We start from the raw sequence: 18,685 nt of genomic DNA on the forward strand, positions 1-18,685 counted from the left end.
CGTGCGCTCCGGCGGTGGGCGTGGCCGCGGGGGGGGGGGGGAGCCCGGAGGGGCGGGGCCGCGGAGGGCGGAGTAGGGCGCCCCGGCGGGGGAGGCGGGCGCCCTGCGGTGGGCGGGGCGGCGCTGGCGGGCGGGCCAAGTGGGAGGGCTGGGCCCGCGGGCTGCGGCGGCTCTGGGTTTGGCGCTGGCGGAGGCGCCATGGAGGCGGACGCGGGGCCGGTGCCGATGCCGGAGCCGGCGCCGAGCTCAGAGCAGGGCCCGGACCCCGAGGAGGGCGCGCGGGCCGAGTTCGCGGCGCTGCACGGCCCGGCGCTGCGCGCGTCGGGGGTCCCCGAGCGGTACTGGGGCCGCCTCCTGCACAAGCTGGAGCACGAGGTGCGGGCCGGGGCGACGCGGGGAGGTCGAGGCGCCGGGGGCGCGGGCCCTGGGCCCTCGCACCGGGAAGGGTGCGGTCTGCGGGCCGGCCCTCGGCGGGGAACCGCTGGAGTTTGGCGGCCGGGAGCGGGCTGGGTCCGCCGGGGAAGGGCTGGACACGTGCGGAGGGGTGTGTGTGTGTGTGTGTTTATGTGTGTGTGTGTGTGTGTCGGGGGTCGTGGTGGGCCCCGCCGGGCGGGTCTCGGGGAGTTGGGGGCGGTGTGGATGGACGAGGCCGGAGAAGCTGGCAGAGAAGAGCCACGAGTCCCGTGATGACCGACTTAGACTTTGCGTCCCTGGCAGTTTGGGGGCCGCCCAAAGCGGGGCCTGTACCTGGGGCCGGTCCTGCCAGCACCGGGGGCTGCCAGGGCCGCGCGGAACCTGGAACTAGAAGGAAGCCTGGCTCCTGGCGGGTGCCAGGCCCTGAGCTGACTGCGCCGCCCCCACGCCCAGAGCGGCCCGGGAGGAGGAAGAGGCATTACCCCCATTATACAGCTGAGAAAACTGAGGCGGGGAAAGAGGAAGTGACTCTCCCAAAGTGTGTCAGAACTGGAAGCTTTCGGCCACTGCCTCCCTCTGGGCGAACAGGAGCCCCGTGAATGTGTGTGGCTTTAATTCTCGGTCATAAAATGTTTTCATGTTCCTCATTTGACTGGAGCCTGACTCGCCCTCATTTTGCAGATTAAAGAAAACAGTCTGGGAGTTGGAGGACAAACCTCAAGGAAAATGAAAAAGGCCTAGATATGTGTAGGTTCTCCCATTTTGTGGGGACAGCTCCTTTCTGCTCACCAGCTGCTCTGGCCTGGGCCTCCAAGGGGGGCGGGGGTCTTAGCTAAGGGGTGGCCCCTGGTTTGGGGTAGTTGGCCCAATGCTGAAGATGGCTAGTGGGTCCTTCTTAGCTGGAATCAGGCCCCTTCTCAGGGGGCTGCCCCCTGGGGCTGAGGCAGACTGAGCCGTGTGAGTGATGAGGGGAGCTCCAGAGCCAGACAACGGGTGTCCCCGAGCCTGGACTATCCCCTCTCAGTCTCTGTGTCTGCAACGTTGGGGTTGGACCAAGTACCTTCCTGCTCAAAGATACAGTGCCAACCGCAGCCAGTGCATACCTATCTTTTGTAACAGTGAACGTCCCCCCCACTCCCCCCTCCCCAATGACGTGCCCTCAATTCCGCCTGCATTTCCTGAGCACTTGCCCTGGGGTGGGAGGGGACCCCTTGGGAGGGGACCCCAGCAGTTTGTTAGGGTAAAAGGTCCTCACTGCTCCAGCCCAGCCAGCCTCCCTGGGCGGTAAGCTCTGACCTGGGCAAGTCACTCACCCAGCGGGTCCTCCACCTAGACACCCGAGTCCTGCCTGGCCGGGTGGCTCCGCTGGTCCGAGCGTCCTCCCCTCCACCACAGGAGGTGTGGGTTTGATTCCCAGTCGGCGCACGCACCTAGGTTATGGATTGATGCCCAGTCTGGGCGAGTATGGGAGGCAGCCAATCCATGTTTCTCACATCCATGTCTGTCTCTCCCCCTTCCTCTCTCATATCCATAAAGCACCCTTTAAACACACACACACCTTGGAGATCGGCAGGGAGGGCCAGGAAGGCGTGAGATAAGTTGCCTCCAGTGCCCCCTCCGCCCTGCTCTGACCCGGTGTTTTTCCGTGGCCTCGCTGCCACTCAGCGATGGGCCGAGCGGTGAGTCACGGCTTTGCCTGACCCACCCTGCAGTCGTTGTTTCAGGGGCGCCCGCTGCTTGAACCCAGACGGGAGGGCACACCCCAGCGGCACAGGCACCTGCCCGCAGGGATGGGGTCCCCCAGTTCCATCCGCAAGGCGCTGACCCTGGCGCCTGGCCTCGAAAGAAAGGTCCCTTGGAAAGGCTGGGGAAGTGTTTAAAATGAAAACAAATTTCAGCCCTTCCACCGTGGAGGGACTGGTCACGCCCACCCCACAGCCCGGGAGAAGCCAGCCCTGAGGACGCCCTCTGCCCCCAGGCCTCAGGCTGCCCCCACTGTGCACCCTGGCTTCTGACTGCCCCCACTGTGCACCCTGGCCTTTACTGTCTCCTCCGTGAAATCTTCCCGAGCCCTCCAGGCCCGGCACCCCTTTCCCGGTCCTCAAACGGCCCAGCCCCACTTCCCTCTGCCACTGGCCTAGCTCCCTGGGCAGGACCCTGAGTGCTCACCCTCACGCCCGAGGTGCCTGTGCCCGGTGGCTGCAGCGTTCCGCCTGCTGGGGGGATTTTTCATCCTTTTTAAATAATGGTGAGAAATGGGTTTTCGGGAGAGTTGGCCTTTGCCGAGGCCCTGCTGTGTGCCAGGGGCTCCTGTGCACCGTTGTGTTGGCCTGGCCGGCAAAGCTGTCCTGGAAGGCGATGGTACCCGGTGCCGGGCCTCGGAAGTGGAATGCTGGGAGCAGGTGCTCGGAGCACTTGCTGGGCTCAGGGTCTGGCTCTTTGTGTTCATCATGAATCCTCCCAACAGCCCTCTGAGGTGGGTCCTAACATGCCAATGGATGGATGGGGAAACTGAGGCGCGGCGTGGCTCATTGTCTCGTTCAAGGTCACGTAGTCCGGCTCCAGAGCGCAGGGGCTGACTCCTCTTCACCCGCTGCACGTGGCTAGCAGTTGTCCTTTGCCAGGGGAACTCGGGGACCAAGGCCTTTATCTTCCTGGCCCGGACCTCAGGAGACCAGCCCCGACCCCAGGTCACGCTTCCTGCGGGCCTGACTGCTGCTGGGGGGGGAGGGGGGGCTGGTGCGGTGGCCACAGGAGGCTCGGACACCTGTTTCCCTCTGGGTTTTCTCAGCTGCTTGATGAGTTCCTCTGCTGAGAACAAAATTGGGGTGAGATCCCAAGATCTTGACCTTCATTTGCTTCCAGTGTGACCGGAGCCACACACACACACGCACACACTGCCTCGCGACTCGTTTTCCCTGTGCAGCAGGGGCCGGAGTAGACAGGATTCGGACACGTTCCTGCAGGCCCGCTTCTAAGCATGGTCCTGCGGGGTAGGCTGGGTCCCAGTTCTGACTGCTCTCTTTAGGAGCCTCAGTTTCCCCACCTGTGAAATGGGTAGATGGCGATCCGTAGGTCCTGCTTCTCCTGAGGGGTTTGGTTTGACCTGGAGGCCGGGAGCCGAAGTCCGGCCGTGGGGAGGGTCCGGGGCTGGGCGTCCCCCTGACGCTCGCGCTGTGGTCCCAGGTGTTCGACGCCGGGGAGATGTTCGGGATCATGCAGGTGGAGGAGGTGGAGGAGGAGAGTGAGGACGAGGCCGCACGGGAAGCGCACAAGAAGAAGCCCAACCCGGGCAGCGAGCTCTGCTACAAGGTCATCGTGACCAACGAGAACGGACTCCAGGCGGCCGACCCCAACAGGTAGGCCTGGGTGGACGCCGCCACCGCGTGTGGCTGCCGGGGCCCGCTTCCTTTCAGAGGTCTCCCCAAGGCCGGGGGCTCCTGTGGTCGCCGCTGCGGCGGCCCTGGTACTGGTGGCGCCCCCTGTGGGTCGTGTTCCTGAGCGCAGCCTCCGTGGCACACCGGCCACAGTGGTCGCACAGAGGGGATGAGTTCTGGTTTTGCTGATGAGGAGGCGGGAAGGACTTCTCCAGGGCCCGTAGCTGTGGAGTGTGGGTGTCAAACCCATTGCAGTCTTAGTGGGGGACCCCGCTTTTACGAGGACGCCTGGCCTCTCCCCGTCTCCGGAATCTGCATCTCCGGTGGCGCCTGGGACCCAGCATGTTCTCTGGGGCTTTGTCCCCAGGACTGAGGAGTGTGGTCTGGTTGAGTCCGAAGGTGAGGACACCGAGCCCAGAGCAGGGCGGGCCTTGTCCGGGGCTACAGGGTGGACAGGGCAGAGCTCAGACCGGACCCCAGCTCCCTGCTTCCCAGGGGCCGCCAGCCAGGACAGGCCTGCAGGTCCCTCTGCCGGACTTCGCTGGCACCTGGAGGGAGAGCCCTGTTGGCCTCTGAGTCGTCAGGCCCCGTGTCCGAGGCTCTTCAGGGAGGGGGCTGCCGCGTCCGCCAGCCCGAGGCGGTGGGAGTGGCCACCCAGGTCATTGCAGCCCCAGCACCGCCGCCGCCCGCTCTGATGCAGACGCTCCCGGCCCTTTTCCCCACGGAGCTCAGCGCTGCCAGCCTCCACCTGCGCCTGCTCCGTTCCCGCCTGTGGGCACGTGGTACCTCAGGGAGCTGTGCACTGCGCCACGTGGTCATGAACTCCAAGCAGGAGGGCAGGACGCACCGTCCCTTGCTTTAGAGCAGTGGTCGGCAAACCGCGGCTCGAGCCACATGCGCCTCTTTGGCCCCTTGAGTGTGGCTCGGCGTTAGAACCACTTCTTCAAAATAGACTCACCCAGGCCGAAAACCGGCTTCTGCGCATGGGCCACGAAGTTTCAATCGCACTGTACGTGTGCGCCTGCACGTGGTATTTTGTGGAAGAGCCACACTCAAGGGGCCAAAGAGCCGCATGTGGCTCTCGAGCCGCAGTTTGCCGACCACTGCTTTAGGGGATCCAGAGTAACAGTCTTCATGTCCATGGGGAAGGTCCCAGGACCCGCTCAGATGCCAAACCCCCGGCTGCTCACGTGCCCTGGATAAAGGGCGTAGCACAGGGCGGGGAGGATCAGGTCTGCAGCTGGAAGTACGTGAAGCAGCTTATTGTTATTGATTAGTTACTGTATTGCTTTCCCTGCGAACAGCTGTAACCGCACTTTTATCCACCCTGTGTTTGCCTGGAACCTACCACACCCTGTGTGTGTGGAATCATCTCTGGGTTACTTATAACACCGACTGCAACCTAACGTGTGTAAGCTGTTGTGCTCTGTGGTTTAGGGAACCGTGGTCAAAGTGTCGGCACATGTTCCGTACAGATGCCCCCCGTAGGCCTGACCACACAGCACGGCGACCCCGCGGCGGGCTGCAGATGTTCAGCTTGAGGTTGCTGAAGCCGAGGCTGCGGAAGGCCGGCCGGCTGTGCGAGCTCAGAGTCAAGACTGCCGAGCCTGCCAGCCAGCCTGAGACCTGGCACATCAGCCGTCCCGGTCATTTAGCCAGGGAGCATGCCAGGCCCGTTCACCTGTTGGTGTGGGGTCGGTGTCTGGCAGCCCTGTCCTGGAGCAGGAGGGCGGGCATGGCCTCGGCCTCAGCCCCTCCACGCTGTACGGGCGCCCTGCAGCTCCCCCGCCCCAGGCCCCTCCAGGGAAACCAGGGTGTGGGCTGCGGCGTCCTTACGTGTGGGGACCTGCGGCCTCGCCCGAAAGAAGGCCGTGGTGCTTCCCAGGGGGTGCCCAGAGGGCCGGCGAGCGTGATGAGCTCCGCGTGGCGGCTCCTTCGAGCGCCCACCCGCTCCGGCCGCCCAGCCTGTGCGTTTGCTGCGCGGCGAGGGGCCGCACTCCCTGTCAGGGTGGTCGCTGTGATAATCCCAGCGCGCAGTCAGCACTCTGCTCCGTCTCCTGCTGCTCCATCGGCCGGGGGGGGGGGGGGGGGACGTAGGCCCCTGTTGTCCTGGTTCAGGAACGGGTGGAGGCATGTGCCCCGGCCGCACCGCGAGCGGTCGGTGGAGCGCAGGTCCAGGCCACAGCCCCGGCCGCTCCTCCTCCCGTCCCCTGCTGCTTCCCTTCTCGCGGTGCGCGCGTGGCAGCCTCACCCCGTGGCCTGTGCCTGCAGCATCTTCCTCATCGACCACGCCTGGACGTGCCGCGTGGAGCACGCCCGCCAGCAGCTGCAGCAGATCCCGGGGCTGCTGCACCGCATGGCCAACCTGATGGGCGTCGAGTTCCACGGGGAGCTGCCCAGCGCCGAGGCCGTGGACCAGGTGCTGGAGGAGATGTGGAAGTTCAACCAGACCTACCAGCTGTCCCACGGGGTGAGTGCGCGGGGGGGAGGGGCAGAGGGCGGACACGACGTGGGCCTTCACTGCCCAGGTGATCGGGGCGGGTGGGCGGCCAGGAGCCTGGACCCAGCCGGCCTCCACCCCACCGTGAGCCTCCACCCCACCGTGAGCCTCCACCCCACCGTGAGCAAGCGCCCCTTCCCCCGCGGCTTCATCGTGGGCCTGTTACTGCCCCGCACCAGCCAATACCAGGACCCCGGTGTCTGCGTGGATTTAAGCTCACGGGGCACGCCCCGCTCAGACCCCTACCCTTGGGCTGCCTCTTTCCTGGCGCCTTCGGGAGACGAGTTGAGTCCTGTTGGCACGTGTCCTCGGCTGCCGGCACCCTGGCCCCCGCTCACCCTTGGGCTCCAGCCCTCACCACGTGTAGGTTGGGAAGAGCAAGTTGTTTCTCAGGATCTCAGCTTCGATGTCGCCTCCCCTGAACGACAAGTCTCCCGTCTGCCCCCTCCCCCCAGCCCTGGTCAGACACACAAGACCTCACACATCCACGCCTTGTCTCCACGCGCCTTCAGCACACAGCAGTCACCCCGTCTCGGCCTGTGTCCTGGTCTGCCAGGCCGGGCCACGTCCCGGAGACCCTGTGTCCAGGGGCCGGGGGTCTGTGACAGCCGCTCCGCGCTCAGAGCGCTGGTGGTGGGTGCCGGGTGTGTGGGTGGGCGGGAGGGGCGGGTGGTGGGCCGTGGACGAGGGCCGTGTCTCTGCCCACAGACGGCCGAGGAGAAGGTGCCGGTGTGGTACATCATGGACGAGTTCGGCTCGCGCATCCAGCACGCAGACGTGCCCAGCTTCGCCACGGCGCCCTTCTTCTACATGCCCCAGCAGGTGGCCTACACGCTGCTCTGGCCCCTGCGGGACCTGGACACGGGCGGTAAGTCAGACGCCCGCCCTCGGAGGTGGCCAGGCCGTCCCCTGCCACCCCTGATGGGCCCGCATGTCTCGCTGCAGAGGAGGTGACCCGGGACTTTGCCTACGGAGAGACAGACCCGCTGGTCCGGAGGTGCATGCTGCTGCCCTGGGCGCCCTCCGACCTGCTGGACGTCAGCTCCCGCACGCCCGAGCCCCCCGCCGAGTACTACCAGGTGCGACCTCCCCCGCCTTCCTGCCCTGGGCCTTTGCCTGGAGGTCCAGGAGCCCCCTCCACCCATCGCCAGATGTTACTGAGTGGCACCAGCTGCCGTGGGGAGGGGAAGAGGGGGAGCGTCTGAGAGACAAGGGGCTCGGAGCTCAGGCCCGTGGCTGCACCGCTTGGATGCTCTGCCCCGTCTTCGTTCCCGCATCTCCTGACCCCACCCTCCCCGGGCACAGGGAGACGCTGCATTCAGACGCCGTGCAGCGCACACAGCTGCGGGTGCGGGAGCCCCGATAAGGAGCTGTCCCTGCGAGGGCGGCAAAGGTGCTTCAGTCTGCACGGCCTCTCGGTCAGGGCCGCCGGGACACACCGGCCCTCACAGGTGCCGGCCTGGTGGTGAGCTCAGTGCAGGGCCCAGCACGTGGGGGCCAGCTCGGGGAGCCGGGGTTAGTGAGGCCTGGAGGGGGAGGGGGGCGTGGGGCCTGTGGGAACAGAGCCGGGCAGGGCTTAGCGCCGGCCCCTCCCCTCCCCCGCCCTCTGGTCTGCTGCCACTGCCTGCTGTCAGCTGGTCCCCGTGGGAAACCGGGCAACGAGGGAGCCTGTGCTCAGCCGTTCAGGGGCGCCCTCTACTGTGGTCCTTACAACAATGGGACCAACAGTCCTGTTTTTGCCTTCGTTGTACTGAGGATGAGGAAACTGAGGTACAGAGAGGTTAAGTAACTTGCCAAAGGTCACACAGTCCAAAACCAAGGGGACCTGATGGCTTCCGAGCAGAGGCCACACGCCTCTGCCTCGCTTCCCCCCGTCTTGAAGCCGCCTTGTCCCCCAGCACGCAGCCGCTCACGGAACGCCTCGGGCTGTGGGGAGGAGGGAACACGTCCCCTGGGGTTACTGTGGAAAGTGCCGTGTGGTGCTGGCGGCTCTGGGTGCTGCTGATTGGCAGGCGGGGTGCAGCGGGGTCCTGTTGGCACTTTGCCCGAGAATTCTGGGTTATCACCAGTGGTGATGGAACTAGCCAGGCCCAAGACTCCGTGCCACCCTTCTCGGTTCAGAGGTGTTTCGGAGGCTCGTACGGTGCATGCGCCTAGTAGGTGCTTAGTAAACCTTTGAAACGTGAGTGAAAACAAAGGAGTGAGGCTTAAGAATGGCTGAGGGACAAAGGCTGTCCGATCCTTTTTTAAAATATGTTTATTGATTTCAGAGAGGAAGAGGGGGAGAGAGGGAAACATCAATGATGAGAGAGAATCATTGATCGGCTGCCTCCTGCACGCCCCCCACTGGGGATCAAGCCCACAACCCGGGCCTGTGCCCTGACCCGGAATGGAGCCGTGACCTCCTGGTTCACAGGTCCACGCTCAACCACTGAGCCACGCCGGCCGGGCAAGACTTCCTGATCTCAGTGTTGTTTGTTAGAGGGACGTGAATTAAAATGTCTTTTTTCCTTGGGTCGCCCTCTACTGGCCAGGAAGAGGGATGAGGCCCAGCCCTGAACCGTGCTGGTGGTTTGACCACGTCGGCCCCATCTGGCTGCGGCTGTGCTCTAGGCCTGGTCGCCTGCTTAGTTAGTTATCGCCGGGGAGCAAGCCGCTCCAGCTTCCAACGGCAGACACGTATCATCCCACACCGTCTGCCGGGAGGCACAGCCAGGCGCCCGCCAGAGCCGCCTCCGGAGGCCTGGGCGCGGAGACCTGCTTCCACGCCGGCGAGGCGTGGCTGCTGGCAGGAGGCCTCGGGCCTCCACGTGTCCTCTCGGGGTGGAGGCTCGCTGCGCTCAGAGCAGGTGACCCAGGAGAAGGGAGGAAGCCCCAGGCCTTGGGTGAACTTGCACAATGTTGTTCCACTTCCTGTTGGTTAAAAGCAGCTCATTCAGCCCACACACAGGGGAAGGCGAATGAAGCCCTTCTGAGGGAGGTCAGAGTCGGGGGGCGTGTCCTAGGCCACCTCGCTGCTCAGGCTGGGAGCACCCTCCGGGCAGGCTGGGCACCTGCCGCTGGGTGTGGAGGTGGATTGAGAAACGGGCTGTCCAGCAGCTGCGGGGCCTGGAGCCCAGACCCCCAGGCCGGGGGGGGGGGGGGGGCGCAGGAGGGGCGCGGAAGCTCTGGGGAAAGGCTCCACGTGCGGGCTGGGTGTGCCCCAGGTCCTAAGCCCTGGGGAGCCGGGATGGGGAGGCGGGGCTCGTGGCTTCCTTTCTCGAAGGCCCGTCTCCACCTCCCGTGTCTCTCCTTCCAGGCCATTTTGGAGGAGAACAAGGAGAAGCTGCCACTGGCCATCGACCCGGCGGTGCGTCCCAGCGGCCACGTCTTCAAGTGCGTGCCCTCCGCTTCCAGCCAGACTTCCCGGTCCCGTTGCGCTCACACAGACCCCCCCCACCCCACCCCCAGTTCCACGGCTCCCACAACAGCACCCGCTCAGCGAGGCGCTCCTAGGCCCGCTGTCTTGAGGCCCCGCAGTGACTGAGATGCCAGAAGTGGGGTTCTTAGGGTCACAGAATGCTACAGGCAGTGAGGGGTGAGCGGGCCCTGGAGGGAGAGTTTAGAGTCACCTCGAAGGACAGGACTCGGCTGTGAGTGCGCTGGAGGCAGGCGGAGGACCCCGGAGCCGGGTCCGCCCCCGCTCTGTCCTAAGGCACAGAGTGTCGTGTGCCGACTGCTCCACGCGGGACTGCTGTGCGCGCCCAGGTTCTCGGTGTGTGTTCTGGTCCCGGAGCAAACAGCCAGGCCCCAAGGGCTGGGAGCCGTGCTGGGCACCTCGGAGGGCAGCTGGCGGCCAGGGGCTGCGCCCCGTCCTCAGGTGTGGGCTGGGGGTGACATGAGGCCAGGCAGCAGGCCCCAGCCGGCCCCGGAGCCGCGGATGCTCCATTCTACAGATGAGGAAGTGGGGTGCAGAGCTCCACCCGCCCTGAGGACAGGCGCCAGGCGGGTCCCGCTGGGCGGGGACTGGCCTCTGCCTCCAGTGGGGCCCCTCCAGCTGCCCAGACCTGGTCTAGCCAGAAAGCGGCACCTCCCCTCACCCCGTCCGCCGGTCCTGGGGGTTCCTCCCGCTGCCCGGCCCTCGTCCCCTCTCCCGAGGCCCACTGCCCAGCACCCCTCCACCTCCCTGAGCTGCTCCCTGCCCCGGTCCTGCCAGCAGCCCCGCCCCGCTCCTCTCTCCTCCCGGAGCCCCTCCCAGGCAGGCCTCCTGCCTCCACCTCAACCCCAGCAGACAGGCGCCCAGGTCCTGGCCACACCTCTGCCCGGGGCCAGGCAAGGCGGGCACAGCGAGCACCGGTGTGGGAGGAGGCCTTGTCCGGGGCACGGGCCTGAGCAGCACGCTCCCCTGGGGCACCGGCTTCTCTAAGGGTCAGGCTCCTGGTGAGCCTGTGGGCAGCGGAGTGTTGACCGGTGCCTGTGTGTCCGCGGAGGGAAGAGCCGTATTGGTGCACCCCTGGGGTTACCCCGCTTCACCCTAACAAGGCGGCCCCTTCCAGGTGCGAGAGCGGGCTGTCAGGGTCCGAGGAGCCCCTGCCGCCTGACCAGCCCTCTCCCTGCAGGGTCCACACGGACGTGCAGCAGGTGCTCGGCCACCTCACGCACCCCCGCTTCACCTTCACGCAGAGCGAGGCGGACGCCGACATCCTCTACAACTTCTCACACTTCAAGGACTACAGGTGAGGCCCCCTCCAGGCCCCGGGCCGCCCCCACCCCCCAGCCCCTGAGCCGGTCCCCCCTCTCCGCAGGCGGCTCAGCCAGGAGAGGCCGCACGTGCTGCTGAACCAGTTCCCCTGCGAGAGCCTGCTGACCGTGAAGGACTGCCTGGCCTCCATCGCACGCCGGGCGGGGGGCCCCGAGGGCCCGGCCTGGCTGCCCCGCACCTTCAACCTGCGCACCGAGCTGCCCCAGTTCGTCAGCTGCTTCCAGCAGCGGGAGAGGCGGTGAGCCCCCACCCTCGTCCCGGGGGCCCCACCCGCCGTCCCGGGGGCCTGGCCGAGACCCTCCGCTGTGCAGGGTCCAGGCCTCGCCTCCTGATCCCCAAGGCCCCGCCTCTGACCTCTGCGGTGACGTGGCCTCCCTCAGCCCCGGGCGGGGGGGCGGGGAGGGCTGGGAGGGGGCCTGGGTGTCCCTCTCTCCCCAGGTCCCGGGGCCGTTGCCTGGGAGGGGGCCCCGGGCGCAGCCCAGCCTCCCTTCTGCTCCCAGGGGCGAGGACAACCACTGGATCTGCAAGCCCTGGAACCTGGCTCGCAGCCTGGACACCCACATCACCAGGAGCCTCCACAGCGTCATCCGGCACCGCGAGAGCAGCCCCAAGGTGGGTCCGCCGCGGGCGCGGGCGCTCGGTGCACAGGCTGGGTGGCCACTGGGCGGGGGACAGGTCGAGCACCCCCACTCCTTCCCCTGCCCTGCCAGCAGGGAGGGGCCGTGGCCGTCCGGTGAGAGGAGGGAGCCCGGGTCAGAGCCGTCCTGGGTGTATCTGACCTCGGGGTCCCCACACGCTGCGCCACGCGTGACCGCACGGTTGGAGGGAGGCGGCCGGGCCCAGGAGCCCTGGGGCCCTGGACGGAGGGGTGCAGTGCATGGCGCCTGGCGGCAGTGCCGGGCGCTGGAGGGCGCGGAGCTTGCTCCGGGCAAAGGCAGAGGCGAGGGGAGAGGGCCCAGCGCCGTCACTGCAGGTCCCCCTGGGATGCGGGCCGGTGGGTTTCAGGCTGGAACCACAGTGTGTTCAGTTCCCAAAAGCTGAACTGGTGGGACCTTTTCCTTCCAGTGAACAAAGGAGAGAGAAGGGAACCGTCCCAGGATGGACGAGGGTCCGGAAGGGCAGAGGAAGGAGAGCCGGGGTGCAGGTCCCTCCAGGTGGGGGGCGGCGTTGGGCTGTCCCACAGGCGCGAGCCCTCAGCGAGCGAGACCGGTGCTCTCCCCTGCCGAGGTGCTGGGGGACCCCCGTGAGCCTGGACTGTGCCCTGCAGGTGGTGTGCAAGTACATTGAGAGTCCTGTCTTGTTCCTGCGAGAAGACGTGGGGGGGGTCAAGTTCGACGTCCGCTACATCGTGCTGCTGCGCTCGGTCAAGCCCCTCCGGTTGTTCGTGTACGACGTGTTCTGGCTGCGCTTCTCCAACCGGTAACCGAGAGACTGGCGGGCGGGCGGGGCCGGGCAGGGGGGGCCTCAGACGGGAAGTCCTTGTCCGCGCACCACGAGCCGCATTCACCACCGTAAGGGACGTCGGCCTCCTTGTAAAACGGGCACCCACACCTGTGGGCCGCGGTGACGTTTACGGACCTCCGGGGAGTCCCTGTGGGGCCACGGGACCCACTCAGGTCTGCCTGCTGGTCCTGCAGGCCCTTCGCCCTCACCGACCTGGACGACTACGAGAAACATTTCACTGTCATGAACTACGACCCGGAAGTGGTGCTGAAGCAGGTAGGCACGGGCCCCCAGACGCACCACCTGCTTCCATTCAGACCTCTGAGCACTGGGGTGAGGAGCAGCGGGGCACAGGGTCCCGCGCAGGGTGGGGGCAGGGGGCGCTGGCCTGTGACCCTGCCTGGTTTCTCTGAACGCCCCGCACTCTCCGGGCGCCTGGGGCAAAGGGGCATCAGGGCAAAGCTCCTTTCACGGTTCTGTTCGTGCAGCAAACCCGTCGGCCAGCGCGCCCCTGGGGCAGGTAGGCACAGCCTGGCGGAAGCAGGCGGCTCCGGGCGGAGGGAGGAGGAAGGGGCCGCAGCCTCGGTGCGTTATCCCACAAGCCCCCTCGCCTGCGGTGGTTACCCCCACCCCACCCCCACCCCACACAGGCCTGCCGTGCCTCCTCCCTCCGCCAGGGGCCGCTCCCAAATGTGGAGGCACTTCTTTTTTTTCCTTTTTAATATATTTTTATTGATTTCAGAGAAGGGAGAGGGAGAGGGAGACTGAAACGACAATGATGAGAGAATCATTGCTCAGCTGCCTCCTGCACGGCCCACACTGGGGATCAACCCTGCGACCCGGGCATGTGCCCTGACCAGGGATCGAACCGTGACCGCCTGGTTCACAGGTCGACGTTCAGCCGCTGAGCCACGCCAGTCGGGCTGAGAGGCCCGTCTTGAGTCTGTTCAGCATGAGCTCGTCCCTAAACAAGGCACACGCCTGTTTGCACATGGAGGTTTTTGTGTAAACAGCACCCTCGTGAACAAACCCCTGCGCTGCTCTTGCTGAGCAGGTTTTAGGGTTCGTCATTATTGTCCGTGCGGCTGCAGGCATTCCTGTCCCTCACTGGCTCACCAGCTGGAGCTCATTCCCGGGTTTCCCGGCTCCTGAGCCTGCTGCCCTGGGCCAGGCCTGAGGCCCCCAGGGCCGGTGCCGCGTGCACCCCAGCAGGGGGGTTGCTTCTTGTTCCTCTTCCTGTCCGGGGCTGCGCCCACGGGTCCCTGGGAGCCTGAGCCCTCACCGGGCCCCACGACGCTGTGGGACGTTGTTGCTGGGGGAACTGTCTTCCCGCTGCATCGAACACGTGTCACCCTGGGGCCCGTTTTCCTCTGGAGCCCCGTGTGGGGACACGTGTCCGGGGGGCGTGAGCGCCGGGCTCCCGTGGGCAGCCCATCGGGCGTTTCTGGGAGAAACCCGAGAAGCTGCTGCCCCGGGCCGTGCAGACACGGGTCCCAGGCCTGTCCCCATCGCACTGGCACGGGCGGGGGCGCGCCGTCCCGACCTCACAGCCTGCAGAGCCCCCTGCGGGCACTGCCCCTGTGAGGCCCGCAGCAGCCCTGCAAAGGAAGCCTGTGGGCAGGGAGCATCGTCCCATTTCACAGATGAAGACACTGAGGCTGCGAGAAGTACATCTGCGTGTCCAGGGTTCAGACTCGGCTCCTGCCTCCCTTGTGCCCCGAGAGGGGGGGTGGGTAAGCTGCTGGCGCTGACCTGTGGCCCCAGCGAGAGTCCGAGGCCCCCGTGGAGGCAGGGCAGCGGTGACGGGGAGTCCGAGGCCCCCGTGGAGGCAGGGCAGCGGTGACGGGCCCTGTGTCTGTCGCAGGTGCACTACGACGAGTTCATCCCTGAATTTGAGAAGCAGTACCCAGAGTTCCCCTGGAGGAGCGTCCAGGTGAGTCCTGAGCGAAGCTGAGGGGCCAGGGCCTCTGTGTGGGCCACGTGCAGGTCTGCCTCCTCCCACCGAGGTCAGGGAAGGGACGGTGAGGTGTGGAGGGCGACCGGGGGGACCTCAGGGCACCCTTGGGGCAGCCGGCGGCCACAGCCCTGCCTGTCCCAGGAGTCGCAAACCTAAGGGGGCAGCAAGGACTCCAGTGGAGGTGCAGGCTGGCCTCCACGTCCCCGGGTGAGCGTGGCAGTGCCCTGCACACCGTGGTGCAGGGGGAGCCGGGGCTCGAGGCAGGAGGCAGGCAGGTGGTGCCGGGATTGGGGGCAGGTGTGGGCAGAGGCGGCTTCGGCCAGGCCTGGGGAAACAGGATGGAGGAGGAGGTGACTCGGGCCCTTTGGGGGCTGGGGCTTGGGCAGCAAACCCCACGTGGAGAGCCGCTCGGGCAGCCCTGACCCAGCCGCCTGGTCCCCAGGCTGAGATCTTCCGGGCCTTCACGGAGCTGTTCCAGGCGGCGTGTGCTGAGCCGCCACCCCGGGGCCTCTGCCACTACCCCTCGTCCCGGGCCGTGTACGCCGTCGACCTCATGCTGAAGTGGGACAGCCGTCCAGACGGTGAGGGTCCCCCCGCCCAAACCCTCACGCACCCAAAGCCCGTGTCCAGAGGGGCATCGCTGGCCAGGGCTGCTGGGCCGTCCTTGGCCAGGAGACCTGGGCCTGGGGAGGCCCGTCGTTCAGGGGCGACAGCCTGCGTGATGGAGAGCAAACGGGGGTGGGGGGCGCCCCGCTTCCTGGAGGCTCAGGAGAGTCGGGGCCGGGCCCTCGGGTCCTTCCGTGGAGGAGGCCCCAGGCCAGGCCGAGGAGCGGAGCCCCGGGAGCTCCCAGGAGTGAGTGCCTGCGCTGTGTGCCCCCAGGGCAGCGAGTGATGCAGCCCCAGATCCTGGAGGTGAACTTCAACCCGGACTGCGAGCGCGCCTGCCGGTACCACCCCACCTTCTTCAACGACGTCTTCAGCACCTTGTTCCTGGACGAGCCCGGCGGCTGCCACGTCACCCGCCTGGTGTAGGCGCCGGCCTCCTGCGCGGGCTCCTGGCGACCCGGCCCCGGGCTCTGAGCCGCTGCTGCAGAGCCCCCTCCTCCCGGGCCGGGCCGCCAGGTCCTGCTCCCACCCGGCGCTGTGTGCACCCCCACCGCCTGTCCGGTGTTGCTGTGTTGCTCAGCTCAGCCCCAGCTTCATCGCCGAGTTTGGGTCCTGGCGTCCATGTTTCCCGGGCGTTAGCGAGAGGGGTTCTGGGGAGTGTGACGAGGTGTCCCCAGAAACAAGGTCCCCAGGAACGCCTGTGGGAGCCCAAACGTCAGCAGGGCCAGCGGCTCTCGTCCAGTCTGTTGAGGCGTCCTGGCTCCCCCAGAGCGGGGCCAGGCTCCCAGCCTCCCCTCGGCCCGTGTGGCAGGCGTCCCCAGAACACCTTGGGGACCCTGCTTGCCAGACCCAGCCTTCTCACACCCCCATTCTCCCCCTCCCCCCCCCCCACTCCCCGGAACCGTCACCAGCAAACCTGTGGCCCCCGGGCAGCTGCTGATGCCTCGCCATCCAGCGAGGGCAGCCGTCCTGCTCCCCGCGGCCCTGGCCTCCCTGGACGGCAGGGGTCGCCCTCTCTGAGGGTGGGTGGTGCTTGGGCGAGGGGACCTGCGTGTGCAGCAGAGCAACAGGCAGGGGGCGGCTTCGAGGGATGATTCCACCGAGAACTTCGCGTCAGATACATCCTCCACCAGAGTCCAGGGTCAGACGTCGGATTATTGTTACTCTTTCGTTTATGGGAAGAAAATATAAAGTTCTTGTTCGTAATGTCGTTTCTGAAATGTGGAGTCAGATGCCAGCTGTAGCCGCAATGCGCCTGCCCAGCTAACGGGACAGTGGCGGGGGCCTGCTTTGCTGTGTGTGTGTGTGTGTGTGTGTGTGTGTGTGTTTCATTCTGAAGCCAAGAGAAGTCCTGGTAGTGAGATGGCACCATCCCGTGCCTCCCATCTGCCTGTCCACCCTCTGTGCTGACCGGGACCTCGGCCCGTCCATGAGCCGAGGGGAGGCCTCGCGGGCGGGACAGCGCCTGCTTCCTCCCGGGAGAGCGGCTGGCGTCTGTCCCCTCGGCGCCTTCGTGCTCTGGCCTCCCTGTGTCTGGGTCCCGGGGCCACAGGCCTGGCATGCTCTGCCAGCGGCTCTCCTCCCGGCTCAACCAAACTCTCCAGGTGTGAGACCCGGGAGGAGAAGTTGGGGTGCTCAGGGCCCAAGTCCCCGTCTTAGACCGTTCCGCTGCCGTAACAAAATGCCGTAAACTGGCAGCTTCAACAACAGAAGCTTTTCTCACGGTCCTGGAGGGGGGCGGGGGGAGGGTCCCGAGATCAAGGGACCAGCAGATGGGTGTCTGGGAGTTCACTTCCGGGTCATGGACATCATCTTGCTGTGTCCTCCCGTGCAGAGGGGTGAGGGATCTGCGGGTCTATTAGGGCACTGATCCACCCCAGAGGGCTCATCACCCCAAAGGCCTCACCTGATACCATCACGTGGGGGTTAGGATGTCAACACGTGAATTTGGGGGACAGGCACCCCTCAGACCACAGCGGTTCCCTAACCCAGTGTCTGCGTTTCAGAGCAGGAAGTGGTGGGCAGGTGTGGAGCTCAGGCCGCTGTGCACTCGGCCGTGAGCTCTGAGCTCTTACATCAGGGCTGGGCTGGGACTTCCTCCCTGTTTCCTCGTCCTGGGATGAGGGATCACAGGGGCCCTCGCCGCTCAAGAAACTGCCAGAGGGTCCAGGGAGCTGGTGCAGAAGTGACGACCTCCCACTGAGCCTCTGGGCAGCGTGAGCGGCTGGCCCTGTGTCCTCGTGGTCAGCGGACAGGAGGGGAGCCGAGACCTCACCCGCGGAAGCGGCTCCGGGAAAGGGTGCAGCCCCGAGGACCCGATACACCTGCCCGGTGTGGGCTTTCCTGTTGAGCCGGCGTGGAAACCACCGCGGGCCCCGTGGCTGTGACAGCCAGAAAGGGGGAGCACGCGGCAAAGACCAGCAAAAGCCTCGCCGACGCAGCGGGCGGAGCCGCAAATTGCCCACCCTCCCGGCGTCTGGCTGAGCAGGCGGGATGTTGCTGGAGAGGAGCTGACCCAGGTGTAGGGAACGGACACAGCGGTCTGCGTGCGTCACGGGAGAGATCAGCAGCCTCGGGTGCTGCATGCCGCACAGCGTCTGTCGGACACACGTGGCCTCCGTTGGACACGCGTGGCCGTGGTGGGAAACTCGAAACCAAACAATAAAGTGGATGTGCAGTCCCACCTGACCCCGCTGCTCTGCGGAGCCCCGGAAACATGGCGGGAGCCGCCCCGGGCCCCGCCACGCGCTCACGGCCCTGCCAGACGCCTGCGGAGCCGAGCGTGGACATCTCTTCGCAGCGAGTGCGCAGGTGAGGCTGCTGGGCAGCGCGGGCGGCTGGCTGCTCGGCTCCCCGAGCTCCTCGTAATTTGGGGTCACGTCTGACTGTGAAGCCAGGGGGAGGAGGGAGACAGAGCAGAGGCAGCGAAACTCAGGGCTGCTGAGCCGCCGAGCGCTCTGCACAGGAAAGTGTCTCCGATTCTAATTAGCTTATGTGACAACCACAAACAGCACAGGCAACAAAGCCAGGGGGTCCGACCACGGTCCCAGGAGGCCGCGCTGCCGAGCTCGGCCCAGGGCCCAGACGTCCTCCCAGCAGGAGCGAGGCCTCTGCCCGCCTCCCTTACTCCAAACAGCTGCCTGGGAGGGCGTGGGTCTCCCGTGTGAAGCCGGGGTGACACCTGGGCAGGCCTGGCCAGTGAGGGGCTGCTGCCTGCTGGGCTGGGACCGGCCTTTCCTGCCTCTGATGTGCCCTCCCCCCATGAGGTGTTTGAGGGGCTGCCCTGGGTGGGGCGGGCTGGCAGGCGTCCTGGCCCCCAGGGGCGGCCGACGGAGGGCCCTGCCTTGGGCCCAGGCAGACTGTGGGCCGCACCCTCCAGAGGCTGAGCCCCGGCTCCTGGAGGCCCGGAGGGGGGCAGGCCGGCCTGTCAGCTGAGCCCAAGGCCCGGGCCGGGTCCCTACCAGCCAGGCAGCAGCACAGCCAGGGTGGGCTCCGGGTCAAACCCGGGCTGCTCTCCCTGGGCCCCTCGCCTCTTACAGGGTCTGGGGTGGCCCCCAGAGCGTGCAGGCGCCCTGAGCAGGCCCATCGGTGACGCAGCTCAGACACCAGCAGGGGATGAGCTTCCCCGCCAAGAAAAAGGCCAGGGC

General features: G+C 66.6%; 1 protein-coding gene across 1 annotated transcript; it reads left to right on the forward strand.

Moving 5' to 3' along the window:
• The first annotated feature begins 134 nt into the window (after window positions 1-134).
• TTLL12 (tubulin tyrosine ligase like 12) lies at window positions 135-16,258 on the forward strand. Its single transcript, XM_079774259.1, has 14 exons — window positions 135-375; window positions 3,601-3,773; window positions 6,063-6,261; window positions 7,000-7,159; window positions 7,237-7,370; window positions 9,590-9,666; window positions 10,890-11,006; window positions 11,076-11,270; window positions 11,533-11,644; window positions 12,300-12,451; window positions 12,670-12,751; window positions 14,340-14,408; window positions 14,875-15,013; window positions 15,313-16,258. Exons 1-14 carry the CDS (start codon window positions 199-201, stop codon window positions 15,462-15,464), a joined length of 1,938 nt encoding a protein of 645 aa, XP_079630385.1. The 5' UTR covers window positions 135-198; the 3' UTR covers window positions 15,465-16,258.
• The last annotated feature ends 2,427 nt before the right edge of the window (window positions 16,259-18,685 follow it).

Source organism: Cnephaeus nilssonii, assembly GCF_951640355.1.
Source record: "Cnephaeus nilssonii genome assembly, chromosome: 6".
In the NCBI taxonomy this organism is placed as follows: Eukaryota; Metazoa; Chordata; class Mammalia; order Chiroptera; family Vespertilionidae; genus Cnephaeus; species Cnephaeus nilssonii.

Bases quoted from the DNA above. Each gene is read 5' to 3' on its own strand.
- TTLL12 (XM_079774259.1), top strand. From the start codon at position 199: ATGGAGGCGGACGCGGGGCCGGTGCCGATGCCGGAGCCGGCGCCGAGC. The intron at 11,645-12,299 runs GTGGGTCCGCCG...TGTGCCCTGCAG, and splicing joins ACCGCGAGAGCAGCCCCAAG to GTGGTGTGCAAGTACATTGA. The intron at 12,752-14,339 runs GTAGGCACGGGC...TGTCTGTCGCAG, and splicing joins CGGAAGTGGTGCTGAAGCAG to GTGCACTACGACGAGTTCAT.